Source organism: Myotis myotis, unplaced genomic scaffold (genome assembly GCF_014108235.1).
Source record: "Myotis myotis isolate mMyoMyo1 unplaced genomic scaffold, mMyoMyo1.p scaffold_m19_p_3, whole genome shotgun sequence".
In the NCBI taxonomy this organism is placed as follows: Eukaryota; Metazoa; Chordata; class Mammalia; order Chiroptera; family Vespertilionidae; genus Myotis; species Myotis myotis.
Genome location: NW_023416335.1, coordinates 191,104,891 through 191,119,147, shown reverse-complemented (window position 1 = coordinate 191,119,147; position 14,257 = coordinate 191,104,891). Strand labels below are relative to the sequence as shown.

The window sequence follows — 14,257 nt, the reverse complement described above, 5'->3', positions numbered from 1 at the left end:
CAGGAATAGAAGCAGCACAAGCTAGAGAATAATGATTCTGAGCATTTGAGGTGGAAATGGAGGTGAGGGTAGTAAAAATATCCTTCTACACCTCCTAGAATAAAAGACAAAAAAAATCCTACCATCTGGGGAAGGGGTGTCATTGCCTGAGGGAAGTAGAAGTAGATATAAGAATCCCACTGACATACAATCTTTGAGTAGGATTGAGTAGTTTTAGGAATCTGTCTGTCACCTAATGACTTTGGAGTTACTGCCCAGGTCACGGTTTGACGTCCATTCCCACAGATGCAGTGAGAGTCTTGTTCCTTCTCCCCTGGGACAGCCAGGAATGCAGGAGAGGCTTCTAGGTGCACCTTGACCTGAAATCACATGTGAGACAGAGACGAGATCAGAGGAAGAAGGGTACCAAAGAAGAATAGGGTGAAATAAAGCATTTTGGAGAGTGGTTAGATTTCAGGTTGCCTAATATTGAAGACCTTATAGGTAGAATTGAACTTGAAATATTAGTATTTTTGTATAACCTGCTCTTTCATGGGACCAGAGGTGAGGAAAAGTCATGATGACATGTGCCGGTGGGAGCACTATTTCTTTGACTGAAATCTTGACCATTCTCTCAGCTTTCCCAGTAGAGTACACAAGATTGGTAAACAGTTATGATTTCAGTGGATATAAGATGCTCACAAATAATTTTTAATTAATGACACATATAAGTTAAATACATGGGAATGTAGAGGTTGAAACCTTGAAGAATCTAAGACATGTAAATGACGCCTATTGATTTTTGATGTCCATATCAGAAATCTTCATACGACACAAACTTCCTAACCTTAGAAGATTGTGATGAGTTAGAAACTTGAGACAACATGGATGGACTTTCCGAATAGGATACTAAGTGAAATGTCAGTCACAAAAAGCTAAGAACCATATAATCTCACCCATATGTGCGATATAAAATTGAAAATCAAGACACAGACAATAGTATGGTAGTTACTATAGGTAAGAGAGTGGGGGTAGTAAAGGAAGCCAAATATATGGTGATGGAAGATGATTTGACTTTGGATGGTGGGCACACAATGCAATATACAGATCATGTATCATAGAAATGTACACTTGAAATCTATGAAATATTGTTAACCAATGTCACCCCAGTAAATTTAATTTAAAAATATTAGAAAGGAAAAAAATAGGGACTCAGAAACTTGTTTTAAGTTGCAATCTGGTATTTGCATATATCAGCAACTATAGTTATGAATATGCAAATGATTATCTAATAGTACTCTTCTTCTGATAAGCACATTTTCCACACAGGAGTTTGATAGTATTCCTAGGAATGCAATTTTAATTTAATTAACCTTGTGTTCAATTTAGGAAAGCGAGGTCCTTACCCGGATGCAATTGGGAAGGTAGTTTAAGACAGTAGCCTTGAGTGTGAAGGCCTCTCCACGGATCACAGAGTAGGGCATTGTGAGTTCCACAAAGAAAGGCTGGAAGGCTCGGAGAGTGGTGGGAAGAGAGAGGCCAATTCCAGTGTCATCGGACAGGCAGAAGGCTCCTGCCTTCCACTCAGTGATGGTATCAGGGACTGTTACTCCTACTTCAGCCACGCCTGATGAGCTGGGGAGGATGGCAATGTGAAGAACAGAAAGTAAGCAGTTAAATAAATCCTTTCTAGGAACCCCTATAAATGACTCTATTGTCATGATTTGGATGCACTCAGAAGAAATATTAATAATGAAGAGTATAAGCAAGGCTTAAAAATAGAGTCATATAATTCCTTTTCTTTTAAATCTGATCATTTTAAAGTCTTGTCTATATTAGAATCTCCTATAGACATACTGCTGTAGTATAATCTATTATAGACAATCCTATATAATCCTACATAATCAAAGCATAATATGCAAATCGACTGAACGGCCAAACAACGAAACGATCATCCAGAGGACTACCCGGGACCACGCTATGACACCCATTTGCACCAGGCCAGCCAAGGCGGGTGCGATGGGATTGGTCGGGGCTCGGCCATTGCCCAATGATCGCCCAGCAGAGGGAGGCCCAGGTCACTGACCTGCGGGCTGTGGCGGGTGGGCAGGGCCTCTCTCTGTGAGGGAAGCCCAGGTCCTGGGTGCCAGAGGGAAGTCGGTGCCAGCAGCCAGGGGAAAGAAGGCCTTCTCTTGCACAAATTTTGTGCATCAGGCCTCTAGTATAGTTATAAACTAAATATGTAATTTGAGATTGTTCTTAAATTTTGATCTCTAAACTATTGTTCCACTTGAGGGCGAGTTTATAATTTTCAATTCTACCACTATTGTGTATAGTTTGCCTTACTGATTCTGTTCTTAATTCAAGAATGCTGATCAATGAAGGGTCTCTCTAAAGTGTTAATCTATGCAGTGCTTGGTTTTATTTAGTCTTCATGCCTGTTTTTTGGACATTTTTGAATTAAATTTGTGCAAAATTTCTTAGCTCTGATGCAATTTATTAGTGAGATGTCATAGCAGCAGTGCTTATGTCCAATTTCTCCTAAAAACAGCAATGTGTCCAAAATTGAAAATTATGAGGAATATCTACTGTTGTATCTTATATATAAAGGAAGTTACTTACTCTACTACCACCAAGTCCCAGATCCACGTCTCAGGAAAGTATTTTCTCACGGTCTCTGTGACAGGCTCTGGGACAGGCCCTGAAGCACCTAATACGTAATTACTGCTGCCTCTCATTGACATTCTTTCTATGGTGGGTGAGGGAGGAGACAAAAACAATAAATATAAAGCTCAAGCTTATAAGAGACTTTGATAAGTGCTACAAAAGAAATAAACAAGGTGATGAAATAGGAACCAGGAGAAGACACTTGGGTGTTAAGGAAAAGCTTCTTTGAGAAGGTAATGTTTTAGCTGAATTCTTAACTTTTGAAATAAGCTAGGAGTGAGGTGGGGGAAGAGAATCACAAACAGAGAACATAGAGACAGAGGCAGAAAGAACCTAGGATTGTCAGTGGGGCACAAAGGAGTCCTCTGTGGCTCCTGCACATTGTGCAAGTGAAGATTTCTATGACATGGAGGCGGGAGGGGGGAGGAATCAAAATTTCCATTTGGTATGTTTCTCTGTGGGAGAAAAGAGAAATCATATCCAGACATCATGGCAGGGGCTTTGTGGAACAGTTCATGGGAGTGAAAGGATAAAGGATTACAAAAAGAGTACCTGGGTTGCAGATTAGATCCTGGCCCTGGTGGGGAGATGGGCGGGAAGCAACCGATCTGTGTGTCTCTCTCACATCTCTTTCTCTCTCCCCTTCCACCCTCTCTAAAAATCAATGAAAAAAATATTTTCACTCCTCGGGTGAGGATTAAAGAAAAAAAAGCTTCTTATTATGTGTCAAAAAATCAGTTAGGATCTCTCATACTGTTTACTATAACTTCTGTTAATGATGTACTGGTAAATATTTAACAAAGCACACAGGAAAAATATTTGTGCATATATATACTTGTATATACATAACTATAAATCTGATAAAAGATTGTAGAATATAATTTATAAATATTAATACAAATATACAATAATTTAAATTCCAGATAGAAAATTTATCATTGAATTTTTTCTTTAAAAAATATTTTTATTAATTTCAGAGAGGAAGGGAGAGGGAGAGAAAGAGAAAGATCAGTGATGAGAGAGAATCATTGATTGGCTGCCTCCGACTGGGGATCGAGCCCCCAACCTGGGCATGTGCCCTTGACTGGAATCAAACCTGGAACCCTTCAGTCTGCAGGCCGATGCTCTATCCACTGAGCCAAACCAACTAGGCCGAATTTTTTTCTTGATATTTGACAAACTCTTTGGTTTGTACTCAACCTGTATTCAACCGTGATTTGACAATCAGACTAGAAGCAAATGCTTCATTACTATCTGACTCATCGAAGAAATAGCCCATGTCATTGATAAATGGGTGATTTCAACACGAATATTGCCTGATGTTATTGGGACATTAAGGAACTTCTTCACTTGATTGGTGAGAATGTAGCCTGACTTACGAACATTTCTGTTTCTGTTTACACTGATCCTACGCCCGAAAACTTTCTCTTTCTTTTTGAACGCCACATATTTTTATGTACTAGATACAAATTCTTTATGACTGGCTTTTCTGAATCCTCAATCAGAATCAATTCCTTCTTTTATTCTGCACATATTCCCCTGTCTTTTAACACTTTTCACAATCTGCTGTGTGATCTCTTCAGCTTTGCATATATGGGGGTTTGATGCAATCAGAATTTTTGGGGTCGTATTGCTATGTAACCTTGATATATCTGAATCACAAGTGTTTTTTTGGTTAATTTTAATAATTCCTTCTATTTGGTTCAATATGTTAGGCAATTTATTATTATTATTATTATTATTATCATTGTTTTACCTGAATACTCATATAGTCTTGCAACACCTGGGCTTCCAAAGGATTGGGGATGATAGTATGAACACACTCTGGGTTTATGAATCTTTGAGTTGGTGAACACCTTTAAACCCATATCCTGTGAAGAAAATTATCACCTAATTAGTACATAAATATTATAAAATATATAGGCACATACTCTTAAAAATTGAAATTAATAAACAATCCAATTAGTTTAATATGAAACTTAAAATATTTTTAAAAAATATTTTTTATTGACTTCAGAGAGGAAGGGAGAGGGAAGGAGATATAGAAACACATCAGCGGTGAGAGAGAATCATTGACCAGTGGCCTCCTGCACATCCCCTACTGGGGATCGAGCTCACAACCTGGGCATGTGCCCTTGACCAAATCAAACCTGGGACCATTCAGTGCACAGGCCGACGCTCTTTCCACTGACCCAAACTGGCTAGAGCTAATACTAAACTTTTAATGTTCACATTTGTAGAAGGGATATTGGTACACTTACTGAGGTAATTTCATTTTTTTAAAACACTTTGAACAGTAGTTATTTTATAATTTGATATTTATAAGTATAATAAGGAAATGAATTTTAGTAAAAAGAAGAAAACTTGATTAATAGCCCAAAAAGTTACAGTACTGGCTCTTTGCTATTAGTGGATCTCCTACTTATAGTGACCTTGGAGAAGTCACTTGACCTCTCTATGTCTCATTAGCCTCAACTATGATATGAAGGCATTAAATAAATAATTTTTAAAATATATATAACTAGAGGCCCGGTGCACAAAAATTTGTGCACTCGGGGGCAAGGGGTCCCTCAGCCCAGCCTGTGCCCTCTCCCAGTCTGGGACCCCTCGGGGGATGACCAACTGCTGACTTAGGCCTGCTCCCCGGAGGATCGGGCCTAAGCTGGCAGTCAGACATCCCTCTGGCAGCCCTGGAGCCCGCAGGGGATGTCCACTTGCCAGCGGTGAGCAGGACTAAGCTGCAGTCGGACATCCTTAGCGCTGCTGAGGAGGCAGGAGAGGCTCCTGCCACCACTGCTGTGCTGGCAGCTGTTAGCCTGGCTTGTGGCTGAGCAAAGCCCCTCCTGTGGGAGTGCACTGACCACCAGGGGGCAGCTCCTGCATTGAGTGTCTGGCCCCTGGTGGTCAGTGTGTGTCATAGTGACCAGTCATTCCCAGTGGGTCTGCTGTTAGGGTCAATTTGTATATTACCCTTTTATTATATAGGATGGAGGCTTGGTGCACTGGTGGGGGCTGGCTGGTTTGCCCTGAAGGGTATCCCGGATCAGGGTGGGGGTCCCACTGGGGTGCCTGGCTAGCCTGAGTGAGGGGCTGAGGGGTGTTTTCAGGCTGCCCAAGGCCCCCAGTGGGGATCCTCACCCCATGGTGGTGTGGCCAGCCTGGGTGAGGGGCTGAGGGCCAGTTTAAAGGCTGGCCACACCCTCTTTAGGGTGGAGGTTCCCACTGGGGTGCCTGGCGAGCCTGGGTAAGGGGCTGATGGCTATTTGCAGGTTGGTCAAGCCCCCATTGGGGACCCTCACCCCATGGGGGTTTGGTCAGCCTGCGTGAGGGGCTGAGGGCCGTTTTCAAGCTGGCCACGGCCGCTGGCTGGAAGCAGGTATCTGGGATTTATTTATCTCCTATAATTGAAATTTTGTAGCCTTGAGTGGAGCTTAAGGCCAGCAGGGCAGGGGGGAGCTTGGCTTCCTCTATTGCCGAGGCAACCCAAGTCTCCTGTTCACTCAGCTCCATGGCTGCTGCCATCTTAGTTGGGTTAATTTGCATATTCGCTCCTGATTGGCTTGCGGGCATGGCTTGTGGGCGTGGCTTTTGGGTGTAGCAGAGGTATGGTCAATTTGCATGTTTCTCTTTGAGTCTGTAGGCCAACGCTCTATCCACTGAGCCAAACGAGTCAGGGCTTTGCATGTTTCTCTTTAGATTAGATAGTTTGTAAACCTTAGGAACTAATCATCTACAATAGAAGGAACTTACCTGTAGGAAGCTATACATATCTTTTTCGTTTGTACTTGACATTGGGGAATAGATGATTCCATTGATGTGGATCTGGTCACTGACACAGTCTACATTAGTTTCCTCCTGTTGATTCAAACTTCCAGGGAAACCAGTGAGGTCCTTTACTGGTAGCAGGTTATAAACCTGTACAAATGCAAAAGTTTATTTTTCTTAAGTGCAAGGATAAAAGAAAAGAATAATTGCCATTAGTTTTGAGTATCTTCATTGCTTAGATATTTTATAAAGAAGACTAGAGGCCTGGTGCATGAATTCATGGGGGATGGGGAGAGAGGGACCACAGGAGGTTGGCCTCTGGCCCCGAGGAAGGAGCTGGTCCTTGGCCCCCCTGGGAAAGGGGCTGCGTCCACCACTGCCCACTCCTGGTTCCCTGTCCCAGCCTGGGCACGAGGGCCCCAGTGGGTTTGGGAGAGGAGACGACAGTCATCGGGGCAGGCGTGGAAGGAATGGACGCTGATGCCACCATTGGCGCCTCACCACTGCACAGTTCCCTACTTCTTCCCCCCCGCCCCCATCCTTCCCTCACCACTGTGCTGCCACCACAGCAGGTGGGTGGCCCGCCCCCCGGGAAGGCAGAGGATGCGATCAAGACTGACCCTTGTGTCAAGGGCTGACTTATAATAGATCACATTGAGGGAGCTGCTCTGCTACATAAGAAAACCTGACCCAGAAGCAGGTCTCTACTAGTGGTTTAGCACCAGGGGCTGATGGGGGCTGGCTAGCTGGGGGGAGGGGCCATGGGAGATTGGCTATGGGAATGCACTGACTACCAGGGGGCAGCTCCTGCATCGAGCATCTGCCCCCTGGTGGTCAGTGAGCATCATAGCAACTGGTCGTTTCAGCCATTCTGTTCGTTTGGTCATAATGGTCACATATATATATATATATATATATATATATATATATATATATATATATGATTTTGAAAATAACAATTTTAGGAAAAGCAAACAAACCCCAAAACATTGCCATCTAAGCAAGGATCATAATACTTTGATACATAGTTCAAAGGCAAACCTTAGACTCCATGCTAGAATGAAATATAACTATTAAGAGAAATTGAGATCTGCTATACTTGAGACATTGTACAAAGCTTTAAGACGGTAGAGTAAAATGATAGCTTTGTCTCTATCTGATGGTTAGCAACTGACTCAGTGCATAACAAAGTTAATGGACATATGTTCTAAACAGGTACACAAAGAAGTATATATCCTCTAATAGGGTAGTATTTTCTTAGGCATTATTCATGGGAACAAAATGCTCCAGATCTTTACAAATACCTAAAACTTTAACTGTAAAATACTGGAAATGATGTTTTCAAATTCTTTTGAAAAGGAAGAGTAAGACAGATATAAAAATGCATTATATTAATAGGAGTTTAAAATTGATTGATTAGATTAACAAAGTGAGTAACGAAATTAGACACTTATCCATCTTCCTTCTCTGCTTGTTTTTCCCAAAGCAATCTATATATAGAAAAGCCTAAGTGACCAAACAACCGGAACAACTGCTTGACCAGGTGCTATGACGCACACTGACCACCAGGGGGCAGATGCTCAATGCAGGAGCTGCCCATCTACTCAAAAAGGCATTTCTTCTTGCTTGGAGACCCTTTTACCTGGCCCTTCCTGACCCAGGCTGAGGGAACTCACCGAGGACGGGGAGAGCTCTGCCTCAGGCTTCATGAGCAGCACGCTTTGGTCCACTGCACGGAGGGCACAGAGCGACTGAGGAGAAGCTGTGACTCGCAGGTGGACGGGCGAGGCTGGAAGACTTACTGCTGGCTTGAAGGTCAAATCCACCTGTGAAAGTGGAGAGGAAGATCAGAAAAACAAATTTTCTAACTTAACCGTGTATTCACCAGCATTTTCTTTTTTAAATTTTTTTTTAAATATTTTTATTGATTTCAAAGAGGAAGGGAGAAGGAGAAACATCAATGATGAGAGAGAATCATTGATCAGCTGCCTCCTGCATGCTCTACATTGGGGATGGAGCCAACAACCCAGGCGTGTTCCTTGTCCGGGAATTGAACCATGGATGGCCTCCTGGTTCATAGGTCGATGCTTAACCACTGGGCCACGCTAGCTGGACCACCTGCTTTTTCTGAGTGCTGCTTACTTTCAATGCATAAGCACTTAGTTTGACTTTGCGGTGGTTGGCACTGTGTGAGACCTGAGGCTTTTGGTCCCCTACATGTCGTTTTGATTTCCAAGAATCAGCTAAGCCATTATAATGACATCTAATTATTTTTACAACTTACTAAATTTGAGATGCCATTTTTTCCTTTGATACACAGTGTAATGTTCATTCACTGCAAGGTAGAATGCAAATAGTTCTAGATGCTCTTGTGTTTATCTTTTGGCTCTTTAGTAATCTTAAGAATGTATTTTCCAGCATTTCATCAAAAAAGAAGGGAACAAGGTACTCTGAATCATATCATATGGTAAGGGATAATACATGAGAATTCTGCACCAGGAGTCCAGTGACATGGCTTCTTAATGTGACTCTGCCATTACCTTGCTGAAGTCCTGCGGAAGTTCATTTAACCCCTTTGGTCCAAATGCTCGCATGTAGAAAATAATAAGGATAGGTACCTCTAATTTAATGTGAAAAGTTTATGGTATGAAGCACCCACCTTGTTGGCCAGACAGTTTTCAACCTCATATTTTGCAGAATCCCCGACTACTTCCCCATCAGGTAAAATGGCATAGATGAGCAATCGAGCAACTGGAGCGATGTCTGGTTCCACAGGGACCGACACAGGAAAATGGCCTTTCACTGGAGCACAGAGACAGTGAGGAAGGGATTATGGGTTAGGTATATCCCCAGGGCTAACATGGATGGTTTCTATTGCACAAAGCCCTTTATGAGCCTGGTCGGGTTAATACCATTTCTATTAGTAGGAGTAATAGATATATTAAACAGCATGTAACAAATAGATGACTATCCTTAAGAACTCTATATCTTTAAGAACTCTAGCTTTAGGGAAAAAGAAGCCTTATTAAAAGTCCCTTTTTCTCTCTTAAATGATGATTTATCACCAATTTTAAAGTTCTTATATACAGTTCTGATGCTATCTAAGCATATGGAGACATCTTGGCTGCCATTTGATCTAGACCTCACATTAGAGAAGGGAAATAGAAGGTGAAGCTGTGAATTATAATATTAAGAGTTTAACACATTGTATTTATCCTTATGTCCTTTTTAAACCTCTATGAACAGCATATTCTATTTTTTTTTCCTTAAGAGGAACATGGTGCTTCTTTGGAAGTTATTTTTTGATGTCTACATAGATTTTTTAGAGGTTGCATCAGACTTCTGTACATCTTCTGTGTTGCTATGAAAAAGCAACAGGAGAGTAAGTCACTGTTAGTTTTCTAGTAGGTGTTCTTTCAGACTTTCTTGGAATAGGAGAAACCATCAGAGATTTATATTGTTTCATATTCGTTCATGGGAAGAGTCCAATTCAATGGTGGAAGTACCCAATTAAATTCTTCATAAATTGTAACTATCTTTGAAAAAGAAAACTTATATACAAATATAAATAACTCAGCACAAAATCTAGTACATAGAAAGCACTCCCAAATTTTACCTTCAGCCCATTGATTAAAACTATTTTGAAATGTTGTTTTGCAAAGGTGGTTCATGAATATTTATGGTTTGAAAGTTTGGAATAAGAATGGATTATAAGAAATACTACATCTACCTTTTAAATAATCTGAACAGAATACACTGAAGGAAAAGACATATTGGGTGAAAAAAAAGAAACATTTTTCTCCTTTCAACTTTTTCTTTTTTTAAAAATTGTATCTTTATTGATTTTAGAGAGGAAGGGAGAGGGAAAGAGAGATAGAAACATCAATGATGAGAGAGAATCATTGATCGGCTGCCTCCTGCACATCCCATAATGGGGATCAAGCCCGCAATCCAGGCGTGTGCCCTTGACCGGAATCAAACCTGGGACTCTTCAGTCTGAAGGCCAACACTCTATCCACTGAACCAAACCAGCTAGGGCTCAACTCCTTCTTTATTGGGGTTAGACGTAGATTGCCTCTCTTTATTTGAAACGAATCCTGGTATTTCTGCATTGTAAGGTTGAATGTGTCAGATTGAGGTGGGAATGTGGAATTATGAAAATACTCACTGTCTTCCTGCTTCACAGGCAGTACATGAAACCCAGTTCGGACAATGCCTCCCTTTGCCATTATCTGGAAAAAAACCCCCCAAAACAAAGGCAATGAAAGGATCTTACTTTAATTCTTGCCCTCTATGTGACATGCTTATTTTCTTTGAACCCCTGCTAGCAAGAATTAATTAACCCTGTAGGGCAGTGGTTCTCAACCTTTCTAATGCTGCGACCCTTTAGTACAGTTCCTCATGTTGTGGTGCCCCCCAATTTCATTGTTACAAGTTGAACATAATTAAAGCATAGTGATTAATCACAAAAGCAATATGTAATTATATATGTTTTTTCTGATGGTCTTAGGCGACCCCTTTGAAAGGGTCATTCGACCCCCAAGGGGTCGCGACCCACAGGTTGAGAACCGCTGCTGTAGGGAGTTAAGCTTTCAGAAGAGAAACAGACTTTCTCAAGAGCTTATAAATCTTGCCCCACAGAGCTTATAAATCTTGTCTACAGATGACTCAGTGCCGTGGTCCGCCTTCTCACCAGGTAATAGAACGTGAGCTCCCTTAGCTCCTTCAGGACCTGTCCATTCAGAACATAATGTGCTTGGATGGTTTGAGTTTGGCCACAGCGCAGTTCATCAGGTATGGTCTCAAGGTGGACAAAGCTCTTGCTGGGAGAGAACACACGAGTGGCAGTGTGATAAGCATCTCTGTGCTCTTCTGCCAGCCATTGGTGGTCATAACAGTGGCTCTGATCCTTGTATTTGACCTAATGAATTAGGAAAAACAGTATTATTGTATAGTTTATATCTCACAGAGAATCAGTGTTCTCACAAAACTGTATTAGTTGACTGTCCTACCTAAGCTAGTCCCGAGAAGTCTTTTGCTCCATAGTAACAAGTGAGAGAGAAGCCCCCTCCTTTTTTGGTTTATCTCTATTGCAGGCATGGTTTGTGCCTTTACATTGAAGAGGTTCCTAGGGTTGCTGTTGATATTTTTGAAGAACATAAAGGGAGACATCCTTGCTCTGACTAGCTTCCTTGACATTTCTTTGGCCACTCTATTGTGCAGAGACACTATGAAACCTCTTTGAGGAGACTTAAATAATGTCCAAAAACTGAAGAATCACATTCACAAATTGAAGTCAATGCCTCATTCATGCTGAGTTGCAAATAGATATTATGAGTAAATGTAATATTGCAACGTTAAGGTTCTGAGGAAACTTTGCATAAATAGCATTAGTTCTTGAGCTGGCAAATTGGCCAAAGTCCACCTCTTTGGAGTTTCCTGGATTCTTTTTAAAGCTTCTTGTGATTCTGGACTCTTAAGCTCCATAGGGATTATTTGAGTTGTATTTCAATTTTTCTCCATGTAGAAGTTGTTTGTTAGTTTTTATGCTCAGGCTTCCACTACCCTCATCTTCACCTCCCAAGTGGCATGAGTGAATCTTTGTTCAGCCAACCATTTTGTTCATATCTCAATGTATATTCCAGTGATAACATATAAATGCTCATTAAACAGAGTAAGCATTTAACAATAATATTTTCATTTTTTTTAGGACTAGCACCGTGCCTAGTACAGAGAAGATATTTGAGATAGTTCTTAATAAAATAAATGGGTAAACATTCAATTTTCACTTATTAAATGTATAGGCTTTGATGACAACTATTTACAGCTTAATTAATAAAATATTATTTATTCCTCTTTATTTTTATATAAGAAATTACAACAGGTATGGGTTTTTCATCACTATTACTATGTAATATCTATTGTGTAGCCATATATCCATAAATGTGTATCTACATCTTCATTGCAGAATAGAGGACTGTATGCTATAAAAAGCAAACTATATGGGTATGGAGAGCGTGGAGAAAATTAGAATAGCAGGACAAAAGTAAGTAAGGACAATAATTTATGGAGTTAAAATGCTAATGATGTTAAAATGGGCTTTTACAGCAACAATATTTAACAGTTAAAGGGGCTCACAAGGTGCTTTAATATGTAATATCTCTAATCTCACAACAATTCTAAGAGTTGTGTCCATTTTACAGATAAGAAAATGAAGTATAAAGGTTTTTAGTTATTTGCTCTTAAAAAGAGTTGAGCCAGGATTTTATTCTTATTTATTTCATTCGGAACCTACACCTTTTAAAAAAAATTGTGGTAAGAAACACACAACATAAAATTATCATTTCAACCATTTTATGTACAGTTTGGTAGTGTTAAGTAGTGTGCAATGGATCTTCAAAATTTTTTCACCTTGTTAAACTAAAACTCTACATCCATTAAACAACAGTTTCTAACTTCTCCTTTCCAGTCATAGGAAGCTGCCATTCTACTTTACATTTCTATGACTTTGACTAGTGTAGATACATTGTATAATTGGAATCATACAGTATTTGTGTATTTTTCTTTTTGTGACTGGGTATTTCACTTAGCATAATGTCATCAAAGTTCATCTATGTTATAGCATGTGACAGGATTTCCTTCCTTTTTAAAGCTGAATTCTATTCCATTATATGTATATACCACATTTTATTTATCCATTCATTTGTTCAAAGATATTTGGGTTGCTTTCACTTTGTGGCTATTGTGACTAGTGCTGCTATGAACATGGGTGTGCAAATATGCATTAGAGACACTGCTTTCAATTCTTGTGGCTATATTCCCCATAAGTGGGATTATGAGATCATACGGTATTTCCATTTTTAATTTTTTGAAAAATTGCCATACTGTTTTCGATAGCACCATTTTATATTGCCAGTAATAGCATACAAGAAGAACCCACACTTTTAACCACCAAAACTTTTTAATAAAGTTTTTCAAAGTTGACCTTAAATTGGTTTCTAGTTTCTAGTGTTTTTCTCTCCATTGGACTAAACAAACTTGGAGATCTCATCACTTTAGGTTGCAAGCATTTTTCAAGGCTACTTCATGTTATTGGTAACTTCTTTCCAAGCTTACCCTGACAGAGAGGGAGGAATCCTTAACGTTGGTGGTGTTGATGGAGAACTGCGCTAGGCCAAACTGATCCGTGGTGGCATTGGAGACATAGTTAGCGGCATTTGCTGTGATGTGGATGAGTTTATTTTGCATGGGGACACCTTTCCCATCCACGAGGCGCACCTGAAGATGAAAAGCTGTGGATCAGTTATATGGCTAATCTCCAATAGGCACCCAACATATTCATTTTATCAGAAGTATTTATATGAGTGCATCCTATATGTTGAACACATTTTCAAGCATTGAAGCTATAGCAGTGAACAAAACAAAGGTCCTTCCACCGTAGAGCTTACAGTCTAGTAAGGGACAGATGCGAAATCAATCCATAAGTAATATACACTTATTTAGTAGTAATCAGTCCTAAGAAGAAAAATAAAGCAGTATTGTATGAGGCCAGGTGGGTATTTGAAACATCGTGGGGACCACTCTGTAAAATACATGATGATCCATCCACTATGCTGCATATCTGGAACGAATACAGAATAATATTGAGTGTAAACTGTAATTGAAAAATTAGAAAAAATAAAGCAGTGTAAAAGGATAGAGCATGATGGTGGGTCTGTGTATCATATATTACTCTTGCAGAGTCACAGAGCACAAGAATCATACAGCATTGAAAAATTTTAAACCACTGCCAAATTTAATTGAGTTCCTCTTATTGTGTGGCGGACAAATAACTTTCTATGGTGTT

At 40.2% G+C, this 14,257-nt stretch overlaps 1 protein-coding gene across 1 annotated transcript in view; it reads right to left on the bottom strand.

Moving 5' to 3' along the window:
* LOC118650732 (alpha-2-macroglobulin-like) overlaps positions 1 to 14,257 on the bottom strand; it is a 103,162-nt gene that overhangs the window by 78,297 nt on the left and 10,608 nt on the right. Inside the window, exons 11-20 of the mRNA XM_036299032.1 lie at positions 13,528 to 13,689; positions 11,105 to 11,332; positions 10,580 to 10,643; positions 9,071 to 9,213; positions 8,088 to 8,237; positions 6,397 to 6,561; positions 4,403 to 4,517; positions 2,602 to 2,728; positions 1,386 to 1,614; positions 92 to 359 (exon numbers count right to left, since the gene is read on the bottom strand). Coding sequence (XP_036154925.1) covers positions 92 to 359; positions 1,386 to 1,614; positions 2,602 to 2,728; positions 4,403 to 4,517; positions 6,397 to 6,561; positions 8,088 to 8,237; positions 9,071 to 9,213; positions 10,580 to 10,643; positions 11,105 to 11,332; positions 13,528 to 13,689 — 1,651 coding nt within the window. The remainder of the gene's footprint in view (positions 1 to 91; positions 360 to 1,385; positions 1,615 to 2,601; positions 2,729 to 4,402; positions 4,518 to 6,396; positions 6,562 to 8,087; positions 8,238 to 9,070; positions 9,214 to 10,579; positions 10,644 to 11,104; positions 11,333 to 13,527; positions 13,690 to 14,257) is intronic.